Source organism: Panulirus ornatus, chromosome 11 (genome assembly GCF_036320965.1).
Source record: "Panulirus ornatus isolate Po-2019 chromosome 11, ASM3632096v1, whole genome shotgun sequence".
NCBI lineage: Eukaryota > Metazoa > Arthropoda > Malacostraca > Decapoda > Palinuridae > Panulirus > Panulirus ornatus.
This window is the reverse complement of record NC_092234.1, coordinates 56,453,888-56,481,290: the sequence shown is the minus strand read 5'-3', so window position 1 is coordinate 56,481,290 and position 27,403 is coordinate 56,453,888. Positions and strand designations below refer to the sequence as shown.

General features: G+C 47.1%; 1 protein-coding gene across 8 annotated transcripts in view; it reads right to left on the bottom strand.

Annotated features, from left to right (window-relative positions):
• The window catches only part of Fas1 (fasciclin 1), a 541,608-nt gene extending 518,919 nt beyond the window's left edge, over positions 1 to 22,689 (bottom strand). For 4 of the 8 annotated variants that reach the window (XM_071667104.1, XM_071667101.1, XM_071667102.1 and 1 more), the window contains exon 1: positions 22,454 to 22,659. In XM_071667104.1, coding sequence (XP_071523205.1) covers positions 22,454 to 22,555 — 102 coding nt within the window. In that variant the 5' untranslated portion in view covers positions 22,556 to 22,659. Of the gene's footprint in view, positions 1 to 22,453 lie in introns of all 8 variants that reach the window. The other 4 variants (XM_071667105.1, XM_071667106.1, XM_071667107.1 and 1 more) reach the window with 3 other exon arrangements.
• Positions 22,690 to 27,403: the final 4,714 nt, after the last annotated feature.

The following is a 27,403-nucleotide window of genomic DNA, read 5'->3' as shown; positions in this document are numbered from 1 at the left end:
TCCCACACCAGACTGTGCACCCTCCACTGCTGAGACATTATCATTAGTGTACCATCTGTGGTACCAGAGGATCTGCTTCTCTTCCATCCTCCTCAATGTACACTTCACTCCCTCCTTCATTTTCAACATGCGCTCCATCACCACTCCACTCCATCATCTCTCCCCTCTCTACACCAACATCCCCAACCTCCCCAGCTTCACCATCATCATTCTCCACATTATCACCCCCCCCCCAAACATCACCACCACCCCCACATCAACGCCACCCTCCACATCCCCACCACTGGCCAGCAGGACATGGAGGACTTCTGTCGACAAGATCACAAGCGATGTCACCCATGAAATTAATCCACAGTCGAACCTGAGCCCGGGGGTCTGGTCTGCCTCATTACGGTCGGTGGTGAACCTCATCCCTCCCGTCTCACTAGGCTAGGCTCCGACGCCTAGCTACCTCACCACTCACACTTGAATCAATAACACCAAACACGTAAAATCCAAAACCAAGAAAAAAGAATGACTAGCATGAAAAAAGTTCACTTTAACATGGCCTGAAATCCTGTCCTGACCTCGCATTCAGCCCACTACTGATACTGGAAAACTGGGCTTAAAAACATTAGTGTAATCGCCAGAGGGAAATTAACAAGCTTTTGGCAAGTCTCACGTTCATCTCATTAGCGATCTGTAGCCGCCGTCCCGTGGGAGGGGGACGAGGGACGGTAACAGCCATTCATAAACGAAAAAAAAGAGATGTATCAGCGGAAAAGGGCTGTGTAAGGGGGAAAACTATGAGTAAGAGGAAGAGGAATGTATAAGAGGATAAGGGATTAATAAAACGCTTATGTATGCATTACCGGAAACCTTTAAAAACAAAGGCATAATAAGTATGGTTCCTTTGCCCGAGTATACACGAGTCTTCACCACGGCCACACTGACTGACTCCCCCAGTGAGGTGTCCACCATCCTTCGAAGTTCGAAGGCGTTCCTGGACTTCGAAGCCTGGACACACTGGCTGGCCAGAAGGCACGCGAGTCGTGGGACCGCCAACAACTCACACCTGGTGACCATAAAATGACCCTCTTCACCTCCAGTTACAACCAACTTCCACAAGTTTTACAATTCGCAGGAATTCTGAGAAGCGAAAGCGCGGGGCCGGACCTCCTCTCACAAACGAATGGCCTCGTCAGACTCAGAACTAGAGATAATTCTACATATATTTCCCCTCATTCCCTTCCAGAGCTTCGTCCTCATCTTCCCTGCTTCATGCAACCATCACCAGGAGTCGGGATATACTGCAGATCAACACGGGAATCATCATCACTACAAGTCGTCACAAATATTCCACAATCAGGCGCGGCGCTGCTTTGCTCTCTCTCTCTCTCTCTCTCTCTCTCTCTCTCTCTCTCTCTCTCTCTCTCTCTCTCCTCCAAGACCTTATTGGTTCTCAGGGCAGAACCTGGTATAACAGTCAGGGAAACAGGTGTTCTTTCATTTACCAAGGCATCCTGGAAACGTCTTTCATGGAATTGCAGTAAATGAGCACAAGAGTGCAATCTTATTTACCTGCTTCACAATGCATTCCTCGCCAGCTTTGAGCCCCAGCCAGACTACACAAGGCTTATGAAATTCTCGGGTTGCCAGATCATTTCTCCTGCGCTACGGCAGCTCTTTCAACAATGCCCAAATTAACCTCAGTTAAAATTAAAATCAAGCGAATCCAGCATTAGGTAAACTTTAATTAAACAGAAGGAAGAGATCCAACAGACGCAGTGATTAAAGTCCCTTTGTATAACGTGCAGCAGAGGAGGCAACAGACGCTAAGATCAACAACGAGCAGACGTAACAGCATCACCCACGACAAGTAAGCAGAAGTAACAGCAGCTGCAGCATTAAGGAACAGCAGCACACCATCGGGAACGCTCGAAGCAACAAGTGTACCAACAAGAAACATGAGTAACAACAACAACAACAACAACAACAACGGTGAGCTACCGTACCTACAACATCAACACCTGTGACATCATTACCAACACCTGTGACAACATTATTACCAACAACACCTGACATGCAAAACACCTACGGTCTCTACAGGAACAACAACAACAAGAACAGCAGAAGCAACAACAACAAGAACAGCAGGAGCAGCATCACCAACGGCAGAGAGTCAAGCTGGTCGAACGACACTGGCAGCAGCATTACCAACAGCAGGAGAGCCAACCACAGAGACCCCGGGCAAAAGTGAGGAGACTCCGGTGTAGTTGGCGGTCTTCCAGGGCCAGGGGTTCCAGGTTTCAGCAGCAGCAGCACCAGTATTCCAGGCCTCGCGCGCTTCCAGAGTAGAGCGCCCCAAAGTATTGATCGTGTAGTGTTGCCAAGATCGACCTTAAACCATCTCTACATGCGGTAGCTACACCACCGTCTCGCTGTTCCTCCTGCGAGACGGGTCGTGCGGTAGGTATACCCTGCCGTGTATGGGGGGACACCTCACCCGTCTGCTGGGTGATCCTGACGGGCTGACGAAGCTCCTGCAGGAGAGGAGGGCGAGGTGGGGGGTGGGGGCTGGCTGCAGTGTGCTGCGAAGTTAGAATGTGTGCCATGTCGCTGGTAACACTGCCCGAACCTTCTTCTCCTCTCACTACCCCAGAACCAGCCCTCTCCTCTCCTCCTCCTCCTACTCTCCCTTTTACTCTCACTACTCCCTCCCTCCCACTACAAAAAGACTAACCATGGGGGAGTCTGGACCCCTGGAGGAAGGACTTCCGTGGCCATCTTCGTACCCAGCGTCCTGGGGCATGACTGCCTCCCTCCCCGACCCCTCACCACGCTCACGCTAATGACTGCCATTCCCACTCCCACGCACCCCACTCTCTCCCTCCCACACTCACCCTACTCCCACGCACCCCACTCTCTCCCTCCCACACTCACCCTACTCCCACGTACCACACTCTCCCTCCCACACTCACCCTACTCCCACGCACCACTCTCCCCCCCACACCCACCCTACTCCCACGCACCCTACTCTCCCTCTCACACTCACCCTACTCCCACGCACCACTCTCCCTTCCACACTCACCCTACTCCCACGCACCCCACTCTCCCTCCCACACTCACCCTACTCCCACGCACCACTCTCTCCCTCCTACACTCACCCTACTCTCACGCACCCCACTCTCCCTCCCGCACTCGCCCTACTTCCACGCACCACTCTCTCCCTCCCACACTCACCCTACTCTCACGCACCTCACTCTCCCTCCCACACTCACCCTACTCCCACGCACCACTCTCCCTCCCACGCACCCCACTCTCCCTCCCACACTCACAACCCTCCTACGCACCACATTCTCCCTCTCGCATTCACCATATTCCCACGCACCCTACTCTCCCTCCCACACTCACCCTACTCCCACGCACCACACTCTCCCTCCCACACTCACCCTACTCCCACGCACCACTCTCTCCCTCCCACAATCTCCCTACTCCCACGCACCTCACTTTCCCTCCCACACTCACCCTACTCCCACGCACACCACTCTCCCTCTCACATTCACCATATTCCCACGCGCCCTACTTTCCCTCCCACACTCACCCTATTCCCCCCGCATTCTTCCTCCCACACTCATCTTAATCCCCCGCAATCTTTCATACTAATCCTACTCCCCATATTCCTCACACTGATCCTGCTCCCCTCTACCGCACTCTCCCTCACACTTGATCCTCCTCCCCCGCACCGCACTCTTCCTCACACTGATCCTGCTCCCCCGCACCGCACTCTTCCTCACACTGATCCTGCTTCCCCGCACCGCACTCTTCCTCACACTGATCCTGCTTCCCCGCACCGCACTCTTCCCCACACTGATCCTGCTCCCCCGCACCGCACTCTTCCCCACACTGATCCTGCTCCCCCGCACCGCACTCTTCCTCACACTGATCCTGCTCCCCCCGCACCGCACTCTTCCCCACACTGATCCTGCTCCCCCGCACCGCACTCTCCCTCATCATTCCGACTCTCACAAACTTCCCCTCGTCTTCACAATCTTTCGCACAGTTTTTTTGGGGCTGCAATTCTTCTCCAGAGACGCTGCGCCCCCCCCCCACCACCACACACACACACACACACACACACACACACACACACCTTCCTCCACCCCCAACCACCACCACACACACGCACACACACACACCTTCCTCCACCCCCACCACCTGTCCTCCCTCAGCCCCACCACCATTCTGTCCTCTTCTCATCTACACCACAACCATTTTGTCCTCTCTCATCTCCAGCACCTGCCCTCCCTCAGCCCCAACACCACCATTCTGTCCTCCCTCATCTACACCACAACCATTTTGTCCTCTCTCATCTCCAGCACCTGCCCTCCCTCAGCCCCAACACCACCATTCTGTTCTCCACCATCTCCAGTACCTGCCCTCCTTCAGCCCCAACTTTACCACCTGCCCTCCCTCAGCCCCACCACCAACATCACTGTCCTCCCTCAGCTCCACCACCTGCCCTCCCTCAGCCCCAGCAGCGTGGAGCGCCTCACCTCCTGCAGCTTGAGGCAGGGTTGTAGAGGGGGCCGGCCATCAGCACGGGCGCCCCTGGCCATCGACGTTTGACATTCCCCCCGTCGGTTCTGGACCCTCTGACGTCACGCTGTATACAGTATTACGTGATCATTTAGTTGATTGCTTGTGTTGTACTGACGGGTTGTTCTACTGTTGTTGATGTTGTAGCACTGTTGTTGGTGTTGTAGTACTGTCTTGTAGTGTTGGGCTGTTGTCTTGCTGTTGTTGTAGTGTTGGGTTGTTGTCTTGCTGCTGCTGGTGTTGTTGTTGTTGTTGTTGTTGTAGTGTTGGGTTGTTGTCTAGCTGTTGGTGTTGTTGTAGTGTTGGGTTGTTGTCGAGCTGTTGGTGTTGTTGTAGTGTTGGGTTGTTGTCTAGCTGTTGGTGTTGTTGTAGTGTTGGGTTGTTGTCTAGCTGTTGGTGTTGTTGTAGTGTTGGGTTGTTGTCTAGCTGTTGGTGTTGTTGTAGTGTTGGGTTGTTGTCTAGCTGCTTGGTGTTGTTGTAGTGTTGGGTTGTTGTCGTGGTGCTGCTGGTGTTGTTGTAGTGTTGGGTTGTTGTCTAGCTGTTGGTGTTGTTGTAGTGTTGGGTTGTTGTCGTGCTGCTGCTGACGTTGTTGTAGTGTTGGGTTGTTGTCGTGGTGCTGCTGGTGTTGTTGTAGTGTTGGGTTGTTGTCGTGGTGCTGCTGGTGTTGTTGTAGTGTTGGGTTGTTGTCGTGGTGCTGCTGCGTTGTTGTTGTAGTGTTGGGTTGTTGTCGTGGTGCTGCTGGTGTTGTTGTAGTGTTGGGTTGTTGTCGTGGTGCTGCTGGTGTTGCCACGGGGGACTGTATTCTTTGAGCTGTCTTCGGTGTAGTATTACCTGGGGTCCTCAGAGCTGCAGTGAGAAGGGTTACAGTGGAGGCTGTCCTCAATTTACAGATGGACGTCCATCAACCTTTTGAACATCCATCAACCACTCGGACATCCATCAACCACTTGCACATCCATCAACCACTCGGACATCCATCAACCACTCGGACATCCATCAACCACTTGCACATCCATCAACCACTCGGACATCCCTCAACCACTTGCACATCCATCAACCACTCGGACATCCATCAACCACTCGGACGTCCATCAACCACTTGCACATCCATCAACCACTTGGACATCCATCAACCACTCGGACGTCCATCAACCACTTGCACATCCATCAACCACTTGCACATCCATCAACCACTCAGACATCCATCAACCACTCAGACATCCATCAACCACTTGCACATCCATCAACCACTTGCACATCCATCAACCACTCGGACATCCATCAACCACTCGGACGTCCATCAACCACTTGCACATCCATCAACCACTTGCACATCCATCAACCACTTGTACATCCATCAACCACTCAGACATCCATCAACCACTTGCACATCCATCAACCACTTGTACATCCATCAACCACTCAGACATCCATCAACCACTTGCACATCAATCAACCACTTGGTCATCCATCAACACTCGGACATCCACAATGTAGTCTTCTCGTCGTGAATGGTAACAGACGAACACTAGACATGCAGGAACCTTGTCCTCGAGTCACTCTCTCTTGACCTCAAAGATGATATCCCTCCAGTCCAGCTCCACTGTTACCATGGCTCACTTCAGTCCCACCCAGCTTCAGGAATGAACTGCTGAAGCCAGTAGTAACAATACAGTGAATAGCTCACACACACACACACACACACACACACACACACACCAGGTGATAAGGCTTCACCTGCCCGGATTTAACCCCTTGAGCACGACGGTACGACCCTTGAGCACGATGGCGCGACCCTTGAGCTCGACGGTGCGACCCTTGAGCACGACGGTACGATCACTCAGCAAGACGGTACGACTTTCGAGTACGATGACCCGGGTTCTGACTTTGCTCTTAGGGTTAGGTTGAAGACCAGCAGGCCACCATACCTAGACACCTTAGCGTAGTTCTCAAGGCCTATAGATTCGTGCTCTCGGGTCGTATCATCGTGTTCAAGGGGAGTATCACCGTACTCAAAGGTCACACTACTGTATTCAAAGGTGGCACCGTCGTACTCAAGGGTCGTACCATCGTACTCAAAGGTCGCACCATCGTACTCAAAGGTGGCACCGTCGTACTCAAGGGTCGTACCATCGTGCTTAAAGGTCGCACCATCGTATTCAAGGGTCGTACCATCGTACTCAAAGGTCGCACCATCGTACTCAAGGGTCGTAACATCCTGCTTAAGGGTCGTAGTGTCGTAATCATGGGTCGTAGAGTTGCGTTTCTACCATCGCAATACTGTTCATCGATCCCACCTACACATCTACTCGAACAACAACCCAGCCTGACATACTCGTTCACAACATACAATTATTTCTCCCATCAGGAACCACAGATGAACAAAAACAAATAAAAGCCCAGAATTATCTCCGTCATTAATTCTTCACAATACTTCCCCCACCCCACCTCCTGTTTTTGTTACCGTTGTGCTGATGTGGCTACAATTACCGCCGCTCCTGCTGCTGTTATTACTTCTGTTGTTGCTGCTGCTGCTTTCGCTGTTGCTTCTGTTGTCCCTGCTGCTGTTGCTTCATTTGCAGGTACTTCTACTGATGCTACTCTTGCTTACTTATTTTGCTATCACTTCAGCTGCTCCTGTTGCTGTTACTTCAGCTGCTTTTGTTGCTGTTACTTCAACTGCTTCTGTTACTTCTCCTGTTCCTTTAGTAGTTGTTACTTTTCCTGTTGCTTCTGTTGTTGTTAATTCTCCTGTTGCTTCTGTTGTTGTTACTTCTCCTGTTGCTTCTGTTGTTCCTGAAGCTATCATACCGTTACTACTACTGCTGCTGTTGCTGTTGTTGTTGTTGTTGTTGTTGTTGTTGATGATGATGATGATGATGATGCAGTCAGCCGCTAGGAAGATGAATTTTACAAGCCAATGACGACATGAACAATCTCAGAATAGTCGGGAAAAAAATATTTAAATTCTGGTGAAGTTCTTCGACCGCCAGGAAGAAGACATGTACAGTACTGCGTCTGGCACAGACTTCGCTACTACACTACATCAAATAACAGAACAATCCTCGCTCAAAGCGCATTAGCGAGGGGCTAAACAAGGTGAAATACTGAGTTTACAAGGATGAAAAAATGATTTTCACCCCTAGGCAATGCTGCTGTAGCAACCAAGTCTCCGTAAAGGCTCTGTAACCTGACCTCATGCAATTCCTCACCCGCAGATTGGGTTACGTAATAGAGGACCACCCCCTCACCCACACGCCCTCCTCCCCCCAAACCCCCCCCTTCCCCCCTCCATTCACAAGTCGTCGGCTCGGGTTTAAGAATGGTCGGTCGGGACACGACGACGGACGCAAGTGTTTGGCCAAACACGCACAAGAACAACCCATGGGAGAGACGCAGATCTTCCGGCGCGCCAAGACCACACGCAAATACACCGAACAAATACAGTGAAAAGACCTCCGCGCTGTTTGCGCTCCTCGGTCGACAAACGCATACAAGCGCACGACAAACACATGCAAGCGTCCAAGAAGAGGTCGAACACCACAGACACAAGATCGGAAATGCGTTGCATCTGGGGTGTGGGAGGGAGGGAGGGGTAAGGAGGAGGAGCGAGGGATATCACATGGAAAGCTTCGTCAATAAACATCTTGTTGTCAGGTGGAGGGATGTGGGTCAGATGATCCTCCTTCCAGCCCACCTGAGTCAGCAGGGTTCTTCCCCTGAACTCTGCGGTCGCAGCTTGCCCCTCTCACACGACCTGGTAACCTGTGTCTCCTGCTCGAGTGCTCATCACTCACTAACTCCACACCTCGTGTGTCTGAAGACTCTCCACCGGTCATGCCCTGAAGACCTTCACTCCTCCCACTCGAGCGCTAAATTCTTAAGTGTAACACTGTCCTCCCTCGGTATAAAACCCACCTCGCGTGTTCCAGTCTGTCTCGCGGGACACATTACAGCGAAGTACTCGTCCTAAAAGGCTTATCTTCATGCCATTCTTCTCCACCGTTTCAGTTCTACATCAGAATGTCTCCCTTAACTCTAAGAAGCAGGAATCAAGTTCCTTAACTACAGAGTAATATGGCTGCCTCTCAAAGGTGTACTTGGGGTACCAATGGTGCTGACAATAACATAACACCTATGAGTGTCTCCTACACTTCTATAGAAGAAATACCATTCAAAGGTCTACAAAAGAAAGAAATAAGTCTATAACAGTTCTACAGTGATTGAGTATGTCCTCTGCACTACATGGAAGAATATTTTCTTAAACACCACTAGGACTATCCCCTTCAACTCCAAAACGATACGGGTGTTGTCCACTCTATCCTGCAAAGGCAAACCATCAATCCTAACGGATAAACATGCCTCCCACAACACAGCAAGGACAAACAGTCCCCCCTTAACATGAAGACTGTCTTTCTGAACCAGAAAACGTCAACAACTGCGATGCTACACCAATATGGCAGAGTCTCTCCTCCCATAATATAAATCGCTAAGAATATCTGTCCTCGCCCCCTGGAAGTCTCAGAGCGCCCACTCTGCTTCCCCTGTGTGTCTGGCTGTTGTGGGTCTGCTCGCTACAATACACCTGGATCACTCCAGACCCTCGCTCTCCAGTCCCCCATCACAAGCAGGCTATTATTACGACTATTGACCTTTCTTGGCCTGGAAGCTGTTCCTGGAAGGGCTTCGTGTTCCAAAAAGACCTCCATCCTTCAACTGTGTTTCCATATTCATAGTTGGTTTAGTGATCGAGGGGGAAGGGGGCAGGACGGCTTCTTCTTCTTGCGGTTCTATGTTCCAGGCTCAGTTCCAGTAGTACCTTCCAAGTTTCAGACGGACTTGACCCCATTTTCCAGGCGGAGCTCTACATGCCAGGCAGGTGTCCATGTTCCAGGAAGGTCTCCACTTTTTAGGCTTTACTTAATATACCGACGGGGATATAATGCCTCAGGAGGAATCACGTTCCAGCCGAGGCTCAACACTCCAGACACTATTTCTTGTTCTAAACGGAGCTTCACATCCATATTCATGGAGGGATTTAATAATCCATATTCGAGATGGGGATTGGGCTCCATCTTCCAGGTAAGGCTACTATTCCAGGCGAAGTTCCTACTCCATGAGAGACTTTATTTTACAGGCAGGTGTCCTAAGTCCTGGTGGAGACACATACTCCTTGTGCTTTAGTCACAAAACAGAAAGAACCAAATAAGAGGGAAGGGTTCAAGCACAAAGAGGACTTCTACTTAAGCCATCATCGACAGTGACGCCCTTACTTCTGAGAAATCTTCAGAGATTCTTATTTCCGAACTTTTGCCTTCTTCCATTTTCCTGTACAGAAGCACTGGAGACTTACCATCATGGCTAACCCTGTACAAGATCACTGAATCGTGCACATTTCGTTTGAGAATTAGGTCCAACAATCTTTCAACACGCAATCATGCAATGATCATGAGAACCTACCATACAATGATCATGAGACCCTACCATACAATGATCATGACACCCTACCATGCAACGATCATGAGACCCTACCATACCATGATCATGAGACCCTACCATGCAATGATCATGAGACCCTACCATACAATGATCATGAGACCCTACCATACAATGATCATGACACCCTACCATACAATGATCATGAAACCCTACTCCCTCGATGAAAATAATCCCCTTACAATTTCTTCAGGCACAGATCAGGTTCTGCATGACGTAATGATATCAAGTACGTGTCTCCACACCCATAAGGCCTGTCATCACCACTGCAATAATTTCTTACGTCCTCGTGAGACAGTGTGTTGATCGCCTCCAGTCTTCTGGGGTCTACACTCCCTCCTCCAAAATGGCTTGACTAATGTATGTTGCAAAGTCTTTAAGACGGTCCATTTCTCTCCTGTCAAGGGTAGAGACTTAGCCTAGCGCGCACCATGGATAAACGGTCGCTTCCAGTCACCTAATATTTTAGTAAATACCCAACACTGACGCTTAAAGTGTTCAATGAGCCAACGAACAGCACTGCCGCCTAGTGTGTTCAATGAGCCCACGAGCAGCAATGCCGCCTAGTGTGCAGTTGTTCTACGGACCACCACTACCAACTATTGTGTAAAAGTAAAATCCTCCAGGCACCCCACACTGTGTAACTGAATCAATACCTCGCGCTGCCGCCTAGTGTCTAAAAGCAACCAACACCCGCCGCTAATCGAACCAAGGTCCGCCACTGATATGGAAACCGAACTATCCATACCACACACTGGGTACAGTGACCTAAGGCCTAGTTCTGCAATGACACTTGGTGTGTCAGCCGAAATAAGTATTGCCCACCGCTGGCCGTATCTCAGGATATGTGCCAACCCGCACTCTGCTGCGCCGCCCTCATCTTACTGGGAATGGAACCTTGGAAGTTAATTTTCAATTATACTCGCCTCCCCAGCCAGTACTTCCACATTCTTGAGTCCCTCCACCAGCACTCCGGTCTCCACCATTCCTTCGCAGTTTCCACCATCATCCCACTGCAAACTCCATCCCCTTTAAAGTCTTCACCATCAGCCCTCTCTACAACCCCCAACATCCCTTCACAATCTCCACAATCATCCCCCTCTAAAAACCTCCAACATCCCTCCACAGGCTCTACCACCACTCCTCCATCATCCCATTCACCCCCAGCTTCGGGATCAGGTCCCTCCCCACCACCACCACCAGCCGGCATGACCCGGGCGGCGGGAGGAGGGCTGGAGCCTCTCCTGAAGGGGTGTGGAGCCCGGAACCCACAGAGTTGGAGGCTCTCCAGGACTGCAGAGACTAGAGGGAACCGGTGACCTGAGCCGGACGGTTCTCCTCGCTCCTGATGGCCACACACACACACACACACACATACACACAGCCACTCACCAACTTTTCTCGTGAGTAAACACCAGGAAAAGGTTTCCTGCTGACGTTGCGAGCAAGAGTAAATATACCATAGAAGTTAAGTGAAGGAGTCTACGGGGTCTGACCCAACACTTTTACCGGTCGTATGCAAAACGTCGGAGTCCAGAGCGACACAAGTGTTGGATCAGGAGGGCTACGGAACCGGGCTGGCTGAGGAGGTCCAATACCTTCATTTGTAGAGACAAACGGATCCCTCCAGCAAAGGTCGACAATTCCTCAGCACCATCTGGACGTTCACATTAAGTGTTGAGGACGGATAGATCCGCCATCCAACACACACACATACACACACACACACACACACACACACACACATTACATTCAGGCCGGAAGCTCCTCCGTGCGAACTATATTCTCGCAAAAAAAAAAATAAAAGGTGAGCGGAAAAATATAGTATCCCATGAAGCCAACATGAAAACGAGATGCGTGGGGGGTAACACCGGAGAAGAAAGAATGAACCATAAAGCTGAATATCCTATATGACCTTTTTACGGCTCCCACACTATCTCCCGGGAATATCTCCCGTTTATTACGACCCACATCTTCCCGGAGACTGGAGGGGGGCGCTCCACTCGCCATCACGTCTCGCAAGGAGACTCGTAAGCGAACCCTGAAATACCGAGCCTAACCTTCCAGGAGAAGGACTACAGGTGTTCCAGTACTGCCAAACCCTTGGACACTTTCCACATGAATGATGACTGGCACAGGAGGTCGTGATTTCAGCGCATCGCTGATCGTGACAACAACAATCGTACCCACAACCACAACACCTTCACTACATCACAAAGCATTCCCAAACACAACAGTTTCTGAAGTTGTAATACACCGCAGAAGGCGGTTCACAACACACGAGTAAGAAAACCAAAGCTACTCCCACTCAGTACGACGGGTGGCAAACCGTGTCATCATCGAGGATCATGGAGCCAGACCAATCCTTACGTGTGGGAGAGGGTTGGGGGGTGGGGGGGGACATAACCAATCATTAAATGAGGGGAGACCAGGAACCAGACCAATCTTTACGCGAGGGGAGAGCCAGGAACCAGGCCAATCCCTACATGAGGGGAGGCCAGGGACCAGGCCAATCCTTGCGTGAGGGGAGGGCCAGGAACCAGACCAATCCCTACATGAGGGGAGGCCAGGGACCAGGCCAATCCTTACGTAAGGGGAGGAAAGGAGTCAAGTAAATCCCTACATGAGGGGACCAGGCCAATCCTTACGTGAGGGGAGGAAAGGAGTCAAGTCAATCCCTACATGAGGGGAGGCCAAGGACCAGGCCAATCCTTACGTGAGGGGAGGAAAGGAATCAAGTCAATCCCTACATGAGGGGAGGCCAGGGACCAGGCCAATCCTTACGTGAGGGAAGGAAAGGAGTCAAGTCAATCCCTACATGAGGGGAGGCCAGGGAGTGTAGACATGACAAAGCCGACCAATGAACCGGTATAACTTTGATATCAAAAAACAAATTTACAATGTAAAAAAAAAAGTAGAGTGAGAGGGGAGAGCCTAGAGTGCTGGGCGAGGAGCGGAATGAGAGGGGTGAGGTACAGGACGTGCAAAGCGAAGGCTGGAGGGAAGTACTGAGAAAGTTGGGGAGTGTCAGATATTCTACCTGGCAGGGGAGGTAGACACTGTCTCATGACAGTGTACCGTCGACCAGATTCTGCCTATAGGTGGAGGGGTTAGTGTGTAGAGTCATGAGACGAGTCCTGGGCTGTCCCACCCCCTCCACCACTTCATGCCCTTGTTGAGAAAACACACACACTCGTGTCTCCTCCCTCAGTGTTAAATGTCATCCCCCTCCCTCACTTTCCTCCCCCACTATTCTCATGTCATTAGAACCTCCATCAACACTAGATGCACCCCGGCTCTTTCTTCTTCTTCTTCTTCTTCTTCGACCCGCTCGTCTCAACAACCCTCATTACAGAAGTTTGTTGAGTTCTCCGGTATCCCGATAATGATCACCCTGTAGCGGGGGTTGATCACAGCCCTCCACCCTGGAGGATTCTCAGTCCAACAATATCCTTCACTCACACCTCACAGGAGGACCCACCTCTCCTTCGGAAACAAACAGCTCTGGAGCCCACAGACAGTCTCTCTCTCTTCATCATTCCCTGCCGTACACCATCTACAGAACGAAGGTTGCCTACAAGCATGACGGGAGCGCGGGGTGTGTGCTCTCACTGGTCGTGGACCCGCCAGCAGGAGGTTGGGTCCACCGTAGACTTCCCAACCGTTCGAGCTCTACCACCCGCAGTGAAGTGCACGGGCTCTTAGATCCCGTTGATCTCTTCCTTCAGAGGAGATTACATGGTGTCATCTGATGCGTTTCCCAATCTGCCCTTCAGGTCGTCTCCCCTAGGCCTTGATGCCTCCCTTTAATTCAACGTATGTTACATCTATATTACCTTTAACTCTTGAGAATTCTCTTGTCATACATTTCTTACGGACTTCACCTCATGTTTGAATATCACACACTGACAGTGATGACCTTCTGGCTAAGAACGTCCGTGGACAGGCCCTCCCTGACGCCGGGGATACCCCCCCTCCCTCCTCTGTCACCGAGAGAAGATACGTTCAGCGGCTCTTCTCCGCACAATACATCTCAGGGATAATGAACGGGGTGAGGGGTATATACAGCCAACACGATGATCACTTTCTACTTTATCCATACAAGTGCCGTCGACGTAGACAAATGTTGTCTCTCCCAGCATTACGCTAGGACACAGACCTATCTGGCTAGTCTCTGAGGAGAGGGATGACCCAACGCTAACATCCTCTTCAACACTATAACCTCGACTGTCCCACTGTCAGAGTCCTCCTACAACAGGAAGAGTCGCTTATGACCACGTCACCACCAACTTGTACATAATAACTCGGGTGTAGTTCTTGCACGCGGCCTACGCTTTGGTTGGGTGTTAAGTCCCGTTGTCCTGAACCAATCTCGAATGTCTTCGTGTCATGAGTCCTGCGAGACATGAGGGGCCCTATGCACTGTGTCTGGCCGCACGGTCCTGCACTAGGCTTGTCGTCCCCAGGGGCGTTTTGATTAAAATAAAAGTTGGGTGAGATGCGCGTTGCCGAGTCTTGAGTCCGAGATGGAGAGCTTGAATGTTTGTAGACTGAATGCCATAAGTCACAGTATTAAGTGAGGCAGAAAGAAAAGGCAGTTTCCTGGGTCAAGGAAGAGAATTTGATAGACATTGTAGTCATGGCTCACTACTAACAAGCCAGTTGATCACTTATACCGAAGAAATGATACACTTACACTTCCAAGATGATGCACTTATACCGACCACTTCATGCTCATATCCTAACTTCCCCCCCCCCATCCACCTATCCATACACTTTCACCTGCCTGCTCACATACTTATACTTGCCAGCTGATGCACTTATACTTGCCCGCTGATGCACTTATAACGGCCCGCTGAGGCACTTATAACGGCCCGCTGAGGCACTTATACCGGCCTGCTGAGGCACTTTAACCTGCCAACTGATGCACTTATACCTGCCAGCTGATACACTAATACCTGCCCGCTGAAGCACTTATACCTGCCATCTGCTGCACTTACAGACACAAGACACTTGTGGTCACGTCTGTAGGTGTCTTTCATCAACACTTGGTCCAACCTTAGCCTCATCAAGGGCTCCGTCTCCCGGCCTCACCACACACCACCAGCAGCAAAACCAAATTCCCATCTCACAAGCGATTACGTTCAGTGAACTTTTACAACCATCTTCCTCCTTCCGTTCCCACACGCTTCCTGTCACTACGTTCGCGTACGTCATTCATTCCTTACGTGGCCCTTGTTGGTAAAAAGTATCAATTTCCTCCTCATCTTGTTAACGTTTTACACATTCTTCCTCCGTTCGGTCTTTAGGTATGTTGGTTCAGTCTTGCTTTCGTCTCAAGTGTCCGATGTCTGGGGCCACAGGAGAACCATCGTCTAGCCTCTGGTCAGAGTATCGCCTTTACCCCTTCCAGGCAAACTCCCTTTCTCGCTGACGACCATGAGACAGAGGAACAAGACCTTTGGGTAAAGGACATCAAAAGCCAAACTTCCTCCGCAGCGTCGGTTAGCTAAGTGCCATCGACTGCTTTTTTTTTTTCTTCTTCTTCTTCTTTTTTTAGTCTCAACGAACGTTGTAAATTGTTCAACAATGGTGCGGCCGCAGAGCTCCGTTCATGTGTCATCCCATGCCAGTCTGACCTACAGTGCAGCAGAGCTTCCCTGAACTGGCTCAGCCCAACCTAGTCTGACCTGACAGTGCTGTAGAGAGAGAGATCTCTATCTACACGTGTTATCTTAGCGGGTAATACATCCACGCCATATCTACAACGGCTCTATGCACTATAGTGAGTAGTAGTGCTCACATGGGATAGCATTTTCCTCTCTATCAGCCAGAATGGAATCAAAATCCTCCCGTCTGACATCTCCTCCCGCCACTGTCCTCGTGAGCTGTCTGTATGTGCCCCCCCCCCCCCCAACCACCACAGCCTGGACCCATGGCAAGCCTATAGGTGCTTCTTCCCATAGTGTCTATATGGAAGACTGGCCGTTATGGTACATGATGGCCTCAACCATGTGAAGCTGTGGAGGGATCTTCCTCTCATCTTTCCCTCTCCCTCTTAACCTTTCTACCTCTTGAGAGTCAGTTCTTCGAACACAGCAGGAGCCCAGTTTGATTATCTTATTCCTTTATATACAAGTTACTTTTTTCATCCATGGTGGTAAGAGGGGAAGCAAGCCTCGCCAGATACAATCGTCGATATCCAGAGAAAATGTATCTCTCCATCAGAGCAACAGACCTCGCTATATATGTATGGCTTGGTCGCCAGGGAGTGCTAAAAATTACTCTATATCATTTAAGGTTATATGTATTTTAATGAGTTCATTAAAATGGTAATTATTCCACAACTAACCGTGCAAGTCTGGACACCGAGCGATAAAAAGTGAAATAATGGCCAGAGACATTTTGACAACTCATTGTCGTCTGGATAAAATAAGAACAAAAAAAAAATAAAAAAAGAAAAAAATCAACACACCTGAAGGCCCATAAATTACCCAACAAAAGAGAATTTAACATTTTTGTGCGCTAGACAATATGAAAACGGACGAAGGATTGTGCTAAATGCTCTAAGGTCTTGCCTGACATTGGTACCCCTGTTTTCCTTATATATATTTTATCAAAAACCGTAAAACAAAGTCTACAACGTAGAGTACGCTGTTTTCTGAGTTATGATACATACATGCGTTTCGCACACGTGCTTACAAACACTACAAAGACAACAAGAGTCGCAGTGGTCAATTTGAAATCCATCAGATGCATTTGTGAAGATACTTTATTTGTTGGGTGTACGTAGAGCGAGAGCGGGCATGGCACAACAAAAAAAATTATCTTCAACTCCAGAAGAAAGTAATCAGGATTATTCGACTGGTGATTATAACATGACAATGACAGCCTTAATGATCCATACAGTCACTAGGCCCAGGGCACAAACAACCAGCCACCCAAGAGTAAATCATCTAATCAAACAATGAAAAAGTCAAACCTTCTCAGATATAACAACATGTCACACAAGCTGACTTGCTTATCTACCACTGATTATTACACGAAAGTGCACTTGGGAATTTATCTTGTTACATTTTCCCCGCGGACTCATAGGAATATGTATATATATATATATATATATATATATATATATATATATATATATATATATATATATATATATATATATAATGTATATATATATATACACACACACACACACACACAGAGGGAAACACAAAATGAAATAATGAATACATTAGCCACATCATGTAAGCGACAGATTATTTGCTTCATCTCCCACAGTTTAGCAAAAGCCGGAGTTAGGCGCCGACGGGTGGCCTAGTCACGGGGCCCTGTGGTCACCCATGAACATACATACACACCACCACCACACTATCATGAAGCACTGTATAAGCGAGATACGGAAACATCCACGTTTTAACTCTCTCTCTCTCTCTCTCTCTCTCTCTCTCTCTCTCTCTCTCTCTCTCTCTCTCTCTCTCTCTCTCTCTCTCAGCCATCAATACACCGTGGGGAACACACATCCCTGGTCTAGCATCATTCTCCCCAGGCCGGCAATAATAAATTCCCATATATTCCATCAGATACAATCCCCTGGGCCAACCTAGGCCTAACCTAACCTAACCCAACCAACCACTGGACTGACAACTTCATCTGGACTACACCCTTCCCATCCCTCCTTCCCTTCCCTCAGTTGAGGTGGCAACGGAGGTGTGGTGAGGGTGTGGGGGGGGGGGGGGGAAGGGGGTTGCCATAACCACCACCACCACCACGCCCCCTTCCCCCGCCCATCCCGAATCCCCCCAACTACACGCTTGAGGACCCGAGGCTGCCACGCCCATCCATGGCGACTGGGGGGGGGGGGGGTTAGGTAGGAGGGGGGGGGGGGTAGTATTACTGTCAAGCGCATTATCTTGAAAAAGCGTTGCCATGATCTTATGGCAACTTGAGCACGGGGGAGGAGACTTCCCACGGCCACCTTGCCACACGGCAAACCAAAAAATTGGACAGGACGACCAACCAAGACCCACTGGTAATCGAGAGGACAACTTTCTACGTGGAGTGAGAGAGAGAGAGAGAGAGAGAGAGAGAGAGAGAGAGAGAGAGAGAGAGAGAGAGAGAGAGAGAGATGCACTGCCCTCAAAAACTTCCTCAGCATAAATCCTTCACCTTCATATTTGTCGAACTCGGCCACGGGAAGATTTCCCTGTGGAGCCGTGGAGACCTCCTCGTTCCGTTTTCTTTCACCCCCTACTCCTTCTTTCACCCTCATTCCTTCTTCTTCCTCCACAAAAGAAGAAGAAAAAAAAAAAATGGACCGTCTGTCAATTCCTCTGGTGCCTTGTGATCTCTTCCGATCTATGTCCATCTTGGCAGGATGGTAAGGCATTTCTGATCAACGCTCACAGATGGTATGAAACTAGCTTGATCAATACTCACAGCTGGGCACAGATGGTAGGAAACTACTGTGATCAATATGCACAGCTGGGCACAGAGGGTAGGAAACTACTGTGATCAATATCCAAAGCTGGGTACAGATGGTAGAAACTACTGTGATCAATACCCACAACTGGTAGGAAACTACTGTGATCAATACACACAGCGGGGTACATATGGTAAGAGACTTGCATGATCAATACCCACAACTGGTAAGAAACCAATGTGATCAATACACACAGCTGGGTACAGATGGTATGAAACGACTATGATCAATAACCACAGCTGGGCACAGGTGGTAGGAAACTACTGTGATCAATAACCACAGCTGGGCACAGATGGTAGGAAACTATGATCAATACCCCCAGCTGGGCAGATGGTAAGAAACTAGCATGATCAATGCCCCAGCTGGGCACAGATGGTAGGAAACGACTCTGATCAATACTTACAGCTGGGCACTGAGGGTAAGAAACTATTATGATCAATAACCACAGCTGGAACAGATGGTAGGAAACTACAATGATAATCCCAGCTGGGAACAGATGGTAAGAAACTAGCATAATCAATACCTCCAGCTGGGTACAGATGACAGGAAACTACTATGCTTAATACCTCCAGCTGGGCAGATATGGTAGAAAACTACTATGATCAATACCCACAGCTGGGTACAGATAGCAAGAAACTAGCATGATTAATACCCCAGCTAGGAACAGATGGTAGAAACTACTATGATCAATACCCACAGCTGGTAAGAAACTAGAATGATTAATATCCCAGCTGACTACAGCTGGGGACAGATGCTAGAAAACTATGATCAACACCCACAGCTGGCCACAGATGGTGGGAAACTACTATGATCAATGACCACAGCTGGGCACAGATGGCAGGAAACTACTGGGATCAATACCCACAGCTGGACACAGATGGTAAGAAACAACTGTGATCAATACCCATAGCTCCCCAGTTGGCAGGATACTATTACAATCAATACCCACAGCTGGGCACAGATGGTAGAAAACTGTGGTTAATACCCACAGCTGGGCACAGATGGTAAGACTACTCTGATCAATACTCACAGCTGGGTAGAGATGGTAAGGAATTACTATGATCAATACCCACAGCTGAGTACAGTGGAGGGAGACTAAGATTAATAACCCCAGCTGGACACAGATCGTAGGATACTAAGATCAATAACTCCAGCTGGACGGATGGTAGGAAACTACTATAATCAATAACCCTAGCTAGCACAGATGGTAGAACATTGCTAAGATCAATAGTCCCAGCTGGACACAGCTCGTACGATACTGCTATGATCAATAACCCCAGCCCGACACATGGTAGGAAAACTACTATGATCAATACACCCAGCCGGGCGCAGATGGTAGGAAACTACTACGATCAATACCCCCAGCTGGGTACAGCTGGTTGGAAACTATGATCAATAACCCCAGCTGAGCACAGACGGCAGGATACTGCAACGATCAAAACACCCTGGTGGGCACAGACAGGAGAAAATCAACCCGGCCGGTTGGATACAGATGAAGGGACACTGCTATTATCACCCCCCCCCCCCACCCCCACCCGCGCTGAGCACAGATATTAGAAAACTCCTATGATCAATACCCCCAGCCGGACACATGGTAGGGAAACTACTATGATCAATACCCCTAGCTGGGCACAGGTGGTAGGAAAATGCAATGATCCATGCACCTCCGGGCATGATGGAAAGACACATCTTTAAAATTAAATGACTGTGAACTCCCTGGGTCGAATCCCTCCACTTGGTAAGCCACACATAACATTTTTCAAAGTGGAAACTTGTCACTCACAAGTAATAACCCACCGAGTAAATTCTAAGACTCACAGATGATGACCACACAAAAACTGAGAACCTCAGTTATATCGTACATTCTAGGATTCATGAATATTCGTATACCCAGTGACTCATGGGTATGGTTCTCCGATATTCACAAAACCCAAGATTCACAAATATCGTGAACCCAATTTACATATGTAAATTAACGTAAAAATATGTAGAGGTTGAAGCAATTCTGGGGCAGGTTGGCATGCCTGTGGTAGGCTCCCGAGTTCAGACATTTTCTCCACTTCGAAAAAAAAAATTTAATTAAAATAAAGTCGCATGGATGGTTAAAACGACTATGCTCTAATTTGACGGCCTTTTTTTCAACTAACCAGAAAAAACGCCGTTTTGAACCTCATATACATATTATAATGAGTTACCCTTTTCTTCAACATACATAAAATAAAACTACAGATTCGGATCCTTTATGAATATAATGAAACCGACGAGGAAGAGTGGCTGCCTCCCTCCCCCCACACACACTATGAAACGACTCGACCAACAGACGAGCGAGCGCCTGAGGACCACAGACAACGGAGGGATGGTCAACAGACAACAGACAGAGGTACAGACCAACCACCTAAGGATGGAAAGAGCGGACGGATGCACAACCAACAAGCACAGGACAAGTAATGCACAGAGCCCATAAACAATGGGCGACAGAAAGGCATCGAACGAAAAAAACAACAGGAACAATTCACCTAAACGAACGGCAAACAAGCGCTTTTGTTATGCTGGAATCCTTCTGTGCCGTATCAAACTTACAAAATTTACAAACTTACAAAAAAAAAAGATAGAGCTGTCCAAAGGGGCTTTGTAAGACTGTTGTTTTACATCCGCATGAATAAGCTAAGCTTCCTATCCCTGTGTAGGACTATGTGGTATAGTACAAGAGGTTTTCAGTCTGGGATCCCTAGTGATCCCTAGGGGGGGTTTCGCAAGACTAACTGGGTGGGGTTCCGTGGCTTCAAACAGTTAAAAAAAAAAAATTGAGAAAAAAAAACTATTGTGTTCTCATATTTTGTATTCTTTTCAGCTCGTGTAAGCCATAAAACAATTTCCAAAGCATATATCTAACATTTCTCTCTGAACTGTGGAAGGCTGCTTAGTGACGTTTCAAGTGGCAACATTTACTGAAGTGGCAAGAAAATGTTTCCGACACGAACGTCTTAGCGATGATGCAACCTGAGAGGAGCCTGGGACGCAGGATTACACCCTGGAATGTTAAATATTCCTCTATCTACCTACCTACCTACTCATCCATCTATCTATCTATCTACCTACTCATCTATCTATCTATCTATCTATCTATATATATATATATATATATATATATATATATATATATATATATATATATTCTTTCTTTTAAACTATTCGCCATTTCCCGCGTTAGCGAGGTAGCGCTAAGAACAGAGGACTGGGCCTTTTTTGGAATATCCTCAACTGGCCCCCTCTGTTCCTTCTTTTGGAAAATTTAAAAAAAAAAACGAGAGGGGAGGATTTCCAGCCCCCCGCTCCCTCCCCTTTTAGTCGCCTTCTACGACACGCAGGGAATACGTGGGAAGTATTCTTAATCCCCTATCCCCAGGGATAATATATATATATATATATATATATATATATATATATATATATATATATATATATATATATATATATATATATTATATGAAATAAAGTCTTTACAAGGAAAAAAGCGTCATTACATGACATCGAATGACCAACAAGATGTTTCCACCTCATGCCGGTATCTTGCAGACCTCATTACCCTGCACACGAGCGCTACGCATACCCCCACAACCCGTGTTCGCGGGTTACTCTGTCCCGCCGTGTGACAGGTGTCTGCCTCACAACGGCGTTGAGGTCTCCGTTTGTGGAATAAAGTATAAGCTTTTGCTCACTCCTGTAATTCCTAAAACTTTTAAAACATGCTCTAGAACCCGACGTCGTCAACATGCCATCGCGATGAAGAAAAAGGGACGTGTACGACCCCATATCCTGTGGTAGATTCCAGAAAAGGCTTTCAGGAGTCAATGGAACACGTAAACACTAAGAAACAAACTGACAACTTACCTCAGAAAATATCGACCTCTTGTTGATCTCCTCCAGAAGGTTTTTGGATTCCACAGGAGAGTAGAGAATGAGCACGCCTAAGAGCAGGAGTACGCTGATCATTTTGCCGTCTCACTGGGACAGAACCACACAGGAATTGATCTGACAAGACTCTCGTGCTCTCACACCAACAGTCTCATCACAAACTGCGCTAGTGAGAACGCCAGGGCTCCTCCCCACCCTGCGGAGTTATGCCAGAGCTCGCTAGATTACTCCCCGGTTCGTACGGTACACAATGCATTAAATTATCTTCTCTATCTCAAAATTAGGTTATAACAATGTGAAAATAACTATATCTTGTATTCTAAAGTGGGTTAAAAAGAAGGTCGCATATGATATGCGATCTTGTGCATTATTCTTCCCTAGTTGTTCATCATGTCGTCATCAGTGTGACGTCAGTGAGTTCAGCCAATAACGTAGCTGCGGATGATCGCAGCCCTCCTGACGTCATGTTGCTCCTTCACAGAAAATGTAACTGAATGAAGAGTAGACTAATGTAGATAGACCTTAAAGTTTATCCTGATATGGTTATAAACTGCAGCGTTTATCCAATAGTTTTATGGAATTAGGTTAATCATGATATTTTCGATGGTTGAATGATATATATGCTGGATAACATAGAATAGTTTTAATTCTGATTAGGCTGCCTATTTCATCATTTGAATACTTGCATTTTTTACAATCAAGATATGTACATACCTCCAGAGTTCTTTGACTCAAAGAAATTCAGAACACGACATCCCATGGAACTGCTAAGATATGCCAACCCATCTAATTCTGCTCATGTCCGGTGACATTCAAATTATATCCTCTGCTTGATGCACGATATTGTTATACATACTTCAACACTTAAAGAAACAATGTATCTATCTATCTCATATTAGTGAATAATAAATGCATTTTGCGTTACTGTTATGGACTTATCTAATACAAAGCTTCATATATTTAGCCCCTTCCTTACTAATTTGGGTTCTATGGCTATCACTATAAACAACATTGTCGCCCGATGAATGTGGTCACATGAATGGCTGACTGGATAGGCTGCATGGCATCTAATAAGGTTTAAGCTGGCACCCACATTCCTAATCGCTACTTTCGCCTACAAATTTTTTTGTTGATATTTTCTTTCGGTGTTCTTAAGATAAAGCATATAACGTTTCCAGATTGACATCTCACAGAATAATCCCATATGTTTAAATCGTACTGCACAAACACACCAAAACCGGTCAAGATTCTGACCGGAATCATTGACAGACTATAGAGGAAGGGAACACCAGTGTCATGAGAGGTAACAGGCCTTGATGTGACTATCGTCCGCTATTGGAGACTCCAACGTCAAATGAAAAAGAATTTGGAAATTTCACTTTGATAATGTCCTATTGTTCATTTTATTGTTACATGCGTTATAGATATCTGTATTGTAATATATATATATATATATATATATATATATATATATATATATATATATATATATATATATATAGATAGATAGATAGATAGATAGATAGATAGATAGATAGACAGATATACGAGCTCTGTCCACCGCTTTCCGCGTTAGCGAAGTAGCGCCAGGAACAGGTGAATAAAGACCACATCCGTTCACGTCCATTCTCTAGCTGTTATGTGTAATGAACCGAAACCACAGCTCCCTATCTGTAACCAAGCCCTACAGATCTTTCCATGGTTTACCAGAGACGCTTCACATACCTTGGTTCGGACCACTGACAGCACGTCGACCCATGTATACTACATCGTTCCAATTCACCCTATCCCGCGCACGCCTCTCAGCCTCCTATATGTTAAGGCCCCGTAACGCTCAAAATCTATTTCACTCCGTCCTTGCATCTCCAGTTTGATCCCCTCGTTCTCCTTGTTCCCTCCACTTTTGACACATATATCCTCTGTCAATCTTGCCTCACTCATTCTCTCCATATATCCAAACCAATTCAGCATGCCATCTTCAGCTCTCTCAACCACACTGTTTTTATTACCACACAATTTTTTCACCCTTTCATTACTTACTCGATCAAACCACCATACACCACATATTGTCCTCAAACATTTCATTTCCAACACATCCACCCTCCTTCGCACAGACTTATCTATAGCCCATGTCTCGCAACCATATAATAATGTTGAGAAAACTATATCTTCAAACATACTCATTTTTGCCCTTCCAGATAATGATCTCCCCTTCCACACATTCTTAAGTGCTCCCAGAACCTTCGCCCCCTTATCCACCCTGTAACTCACTTCCATGTGCTACTTGATTTATATCTACTGGATCAGGGATTTTTTTCTCAAGATTCCTGAACTTAATATACGACCCACTGCCGTCCCCTGGTCGCGGCTGCCGCTGCGACGCATACAACCCCACAAAGCAGCATCCGGGAGGTGTCGTCATCGAGTATCAGGACAGCTGTAAGGAGGACTCGGAAAAATTAAACCCTAGAATATGAGGGTGATCACAACGGGGGTCCGAGACACACACAGACACACACCGAGCCGAGCCAGTGACTGGAAACGAAGAGGAAGAATGAACGCAGGTGTGATCATAACGACGGAGTCCAATTTGTGATTTCCAGAGTTGATAACAAAGGCTAATGATTCATTATTTACCCGACCTTCCTTGGCTGCGAAAGTTTGGGTAATTGGCTTCTAGTGAGTAAACCACGACCATAGAGAGCAACAATGGGAAACTCAGAGATTACGCTTACATGCATTTGATTAAGATTAATTCTTTTTTTAATGCTTTTTGAGATGGCACAGGTAACTGAGGCTCAAATCAAGGCTATCTATCTATCTATCTATCTATCTATATATATATATATATATATATATATATATATATATATATATATACCCTAGCCTGAGCTAAGTACCCCTTTCATCGACTAACCACTAGGAATGGATGAACAGCTGGGTTCACTATGGACCGACTTCCGCAACCAGGATTCGAACCTATACGTTCGTCCTTGGGCAGGCCGGTGAATGCGTCACGGTCTGGAACGCTAAAACATGGAAATCTGACAGACTGTATGATTCCAGAACTAAATCCATTCACAGCAAAATGTTAAAGAAAACGAGTATGTCTGTCTCAATACGTTTTCACTGCATTAGTGTCTCGTGTTCTATCATATATGTTCTTTCCTTTCAAGCCTAGATCGCTTCCTTCTAAGCCTAAGCCTATCAGTGTCCGTCTGTCTGTCTTTGCCAGTCACACTCTCTGTCCGTCAAAGTCTTTCATTGACTGTCGCTGTCGAGAACACACACACACACACACACACACACACACACACACACACACACATTCCTAAGCCAGGTATCCATTTATCGACTAGCCCCGAGGGGAGGATGAACACCTAGGTCGGACGTGGATTCGAACCCACGCCTACCTGACTTATGGCCAGCAACGCTTAACAGCTACACCACAGAGGCATGTGTCTGTACTTCCCTAAGTTGTTTAGAGGAGTTTTGGGTCAAGTATATCTGTCTTTGTCTTATTCTTTATCTCTACGTCTGTGTGTAACTTTCTGTGCAACCATGTGTGGGTAGCTATGTCTCCTTGTGACCGTCTGTGTCTATATGCTTTTGTCTGCGTCTCATCGCGTGCCTGGGTGCCTGTACATGTCTGTAGTCATCTATACAAAGCAACACAGACTCTCCCAATGAGGACGCGCCAGGACAGACAATCCAAAGTTACTTAATACAAATCACTTGAAAAAATAAATCAATCTTCTACGATAAAATGAAATATAAAGAATGGAAAACCAGAAAAAAAACATTAAAAAATTAATAATAAAATTTGTTCTCATGTTCATGTTTCTGTATCGGTTGGGTTAGGTCGACTAGTATCGATGCATCACACAACACAGCACGAGGGTGGATGTGTGAACGCAAGGAGGCAGCTTTCCGTCCAAATTCATGGTGTTTCCATGCTACGTGGGAGACGACGATATATATATATATATATATATATATATATATATATATATATATATATATATATATATATATATATATATCCTGATAACCACGAGGAGGAAGATGAGACACAATAAGTTCCCAAGTGCACTTTCGTGTAGTGATCACTTCGTCAGGAGAGATACAAGAACGAGGTTGAAGACATAGAACAGTCAGTTGATATACAAGGAAGAGACGTAGCTAAGACACCTTATATATCAACTGAATGTTCTACGTCTTTTATCTCATTCTTGTATCTCCCTTGACGGTGATATCATTACACGAAAGTGCTGTGGAACTTATCGTCTTACATTTTCACTGTGGTTATCGGCATATACTAGATCACGCGCCCCGTATATATATATATATATATATATATATATATATATATATATATATATATATATATATATATATATGTATATATATATATATATATATATATATATATATATATATATATATATATATATATATATATATATATATATATATATATATATATATATTTTTTTTTTTTTTTATACTTTGTCGCTGTCTCCCGCGTTTGCGAGGTAGCGCAAGGAAACAGACGAAAGAAATGGCCCAACCCACCCCCATACACATGTATATATATACGTCCACACACGCAAATATACATACCTACACAGCTTTCCATGGTTTACCCCAGACGCTTCACATGCCTTGATTCAATCCACTGACAGCACGTCAACCCCGGTATACCACATCGCTCCAATTCACTCTATTCCTTGCCCTCCTTTCACCCTCCTGCATGTTCAGGCCCCGATCACACAAAATCTTTTTCACTCCATCTTTCCACCTCCAATTTGGTCTCCCTCTTCTCCTCGTTCCCTCCACCTCCGACACGTATATCCTCTTGGTCAATCTTTCCTCACTCATTCTCTCCATGTGACCAAACCATTTCAAAACACCCTCTTCTGCTCT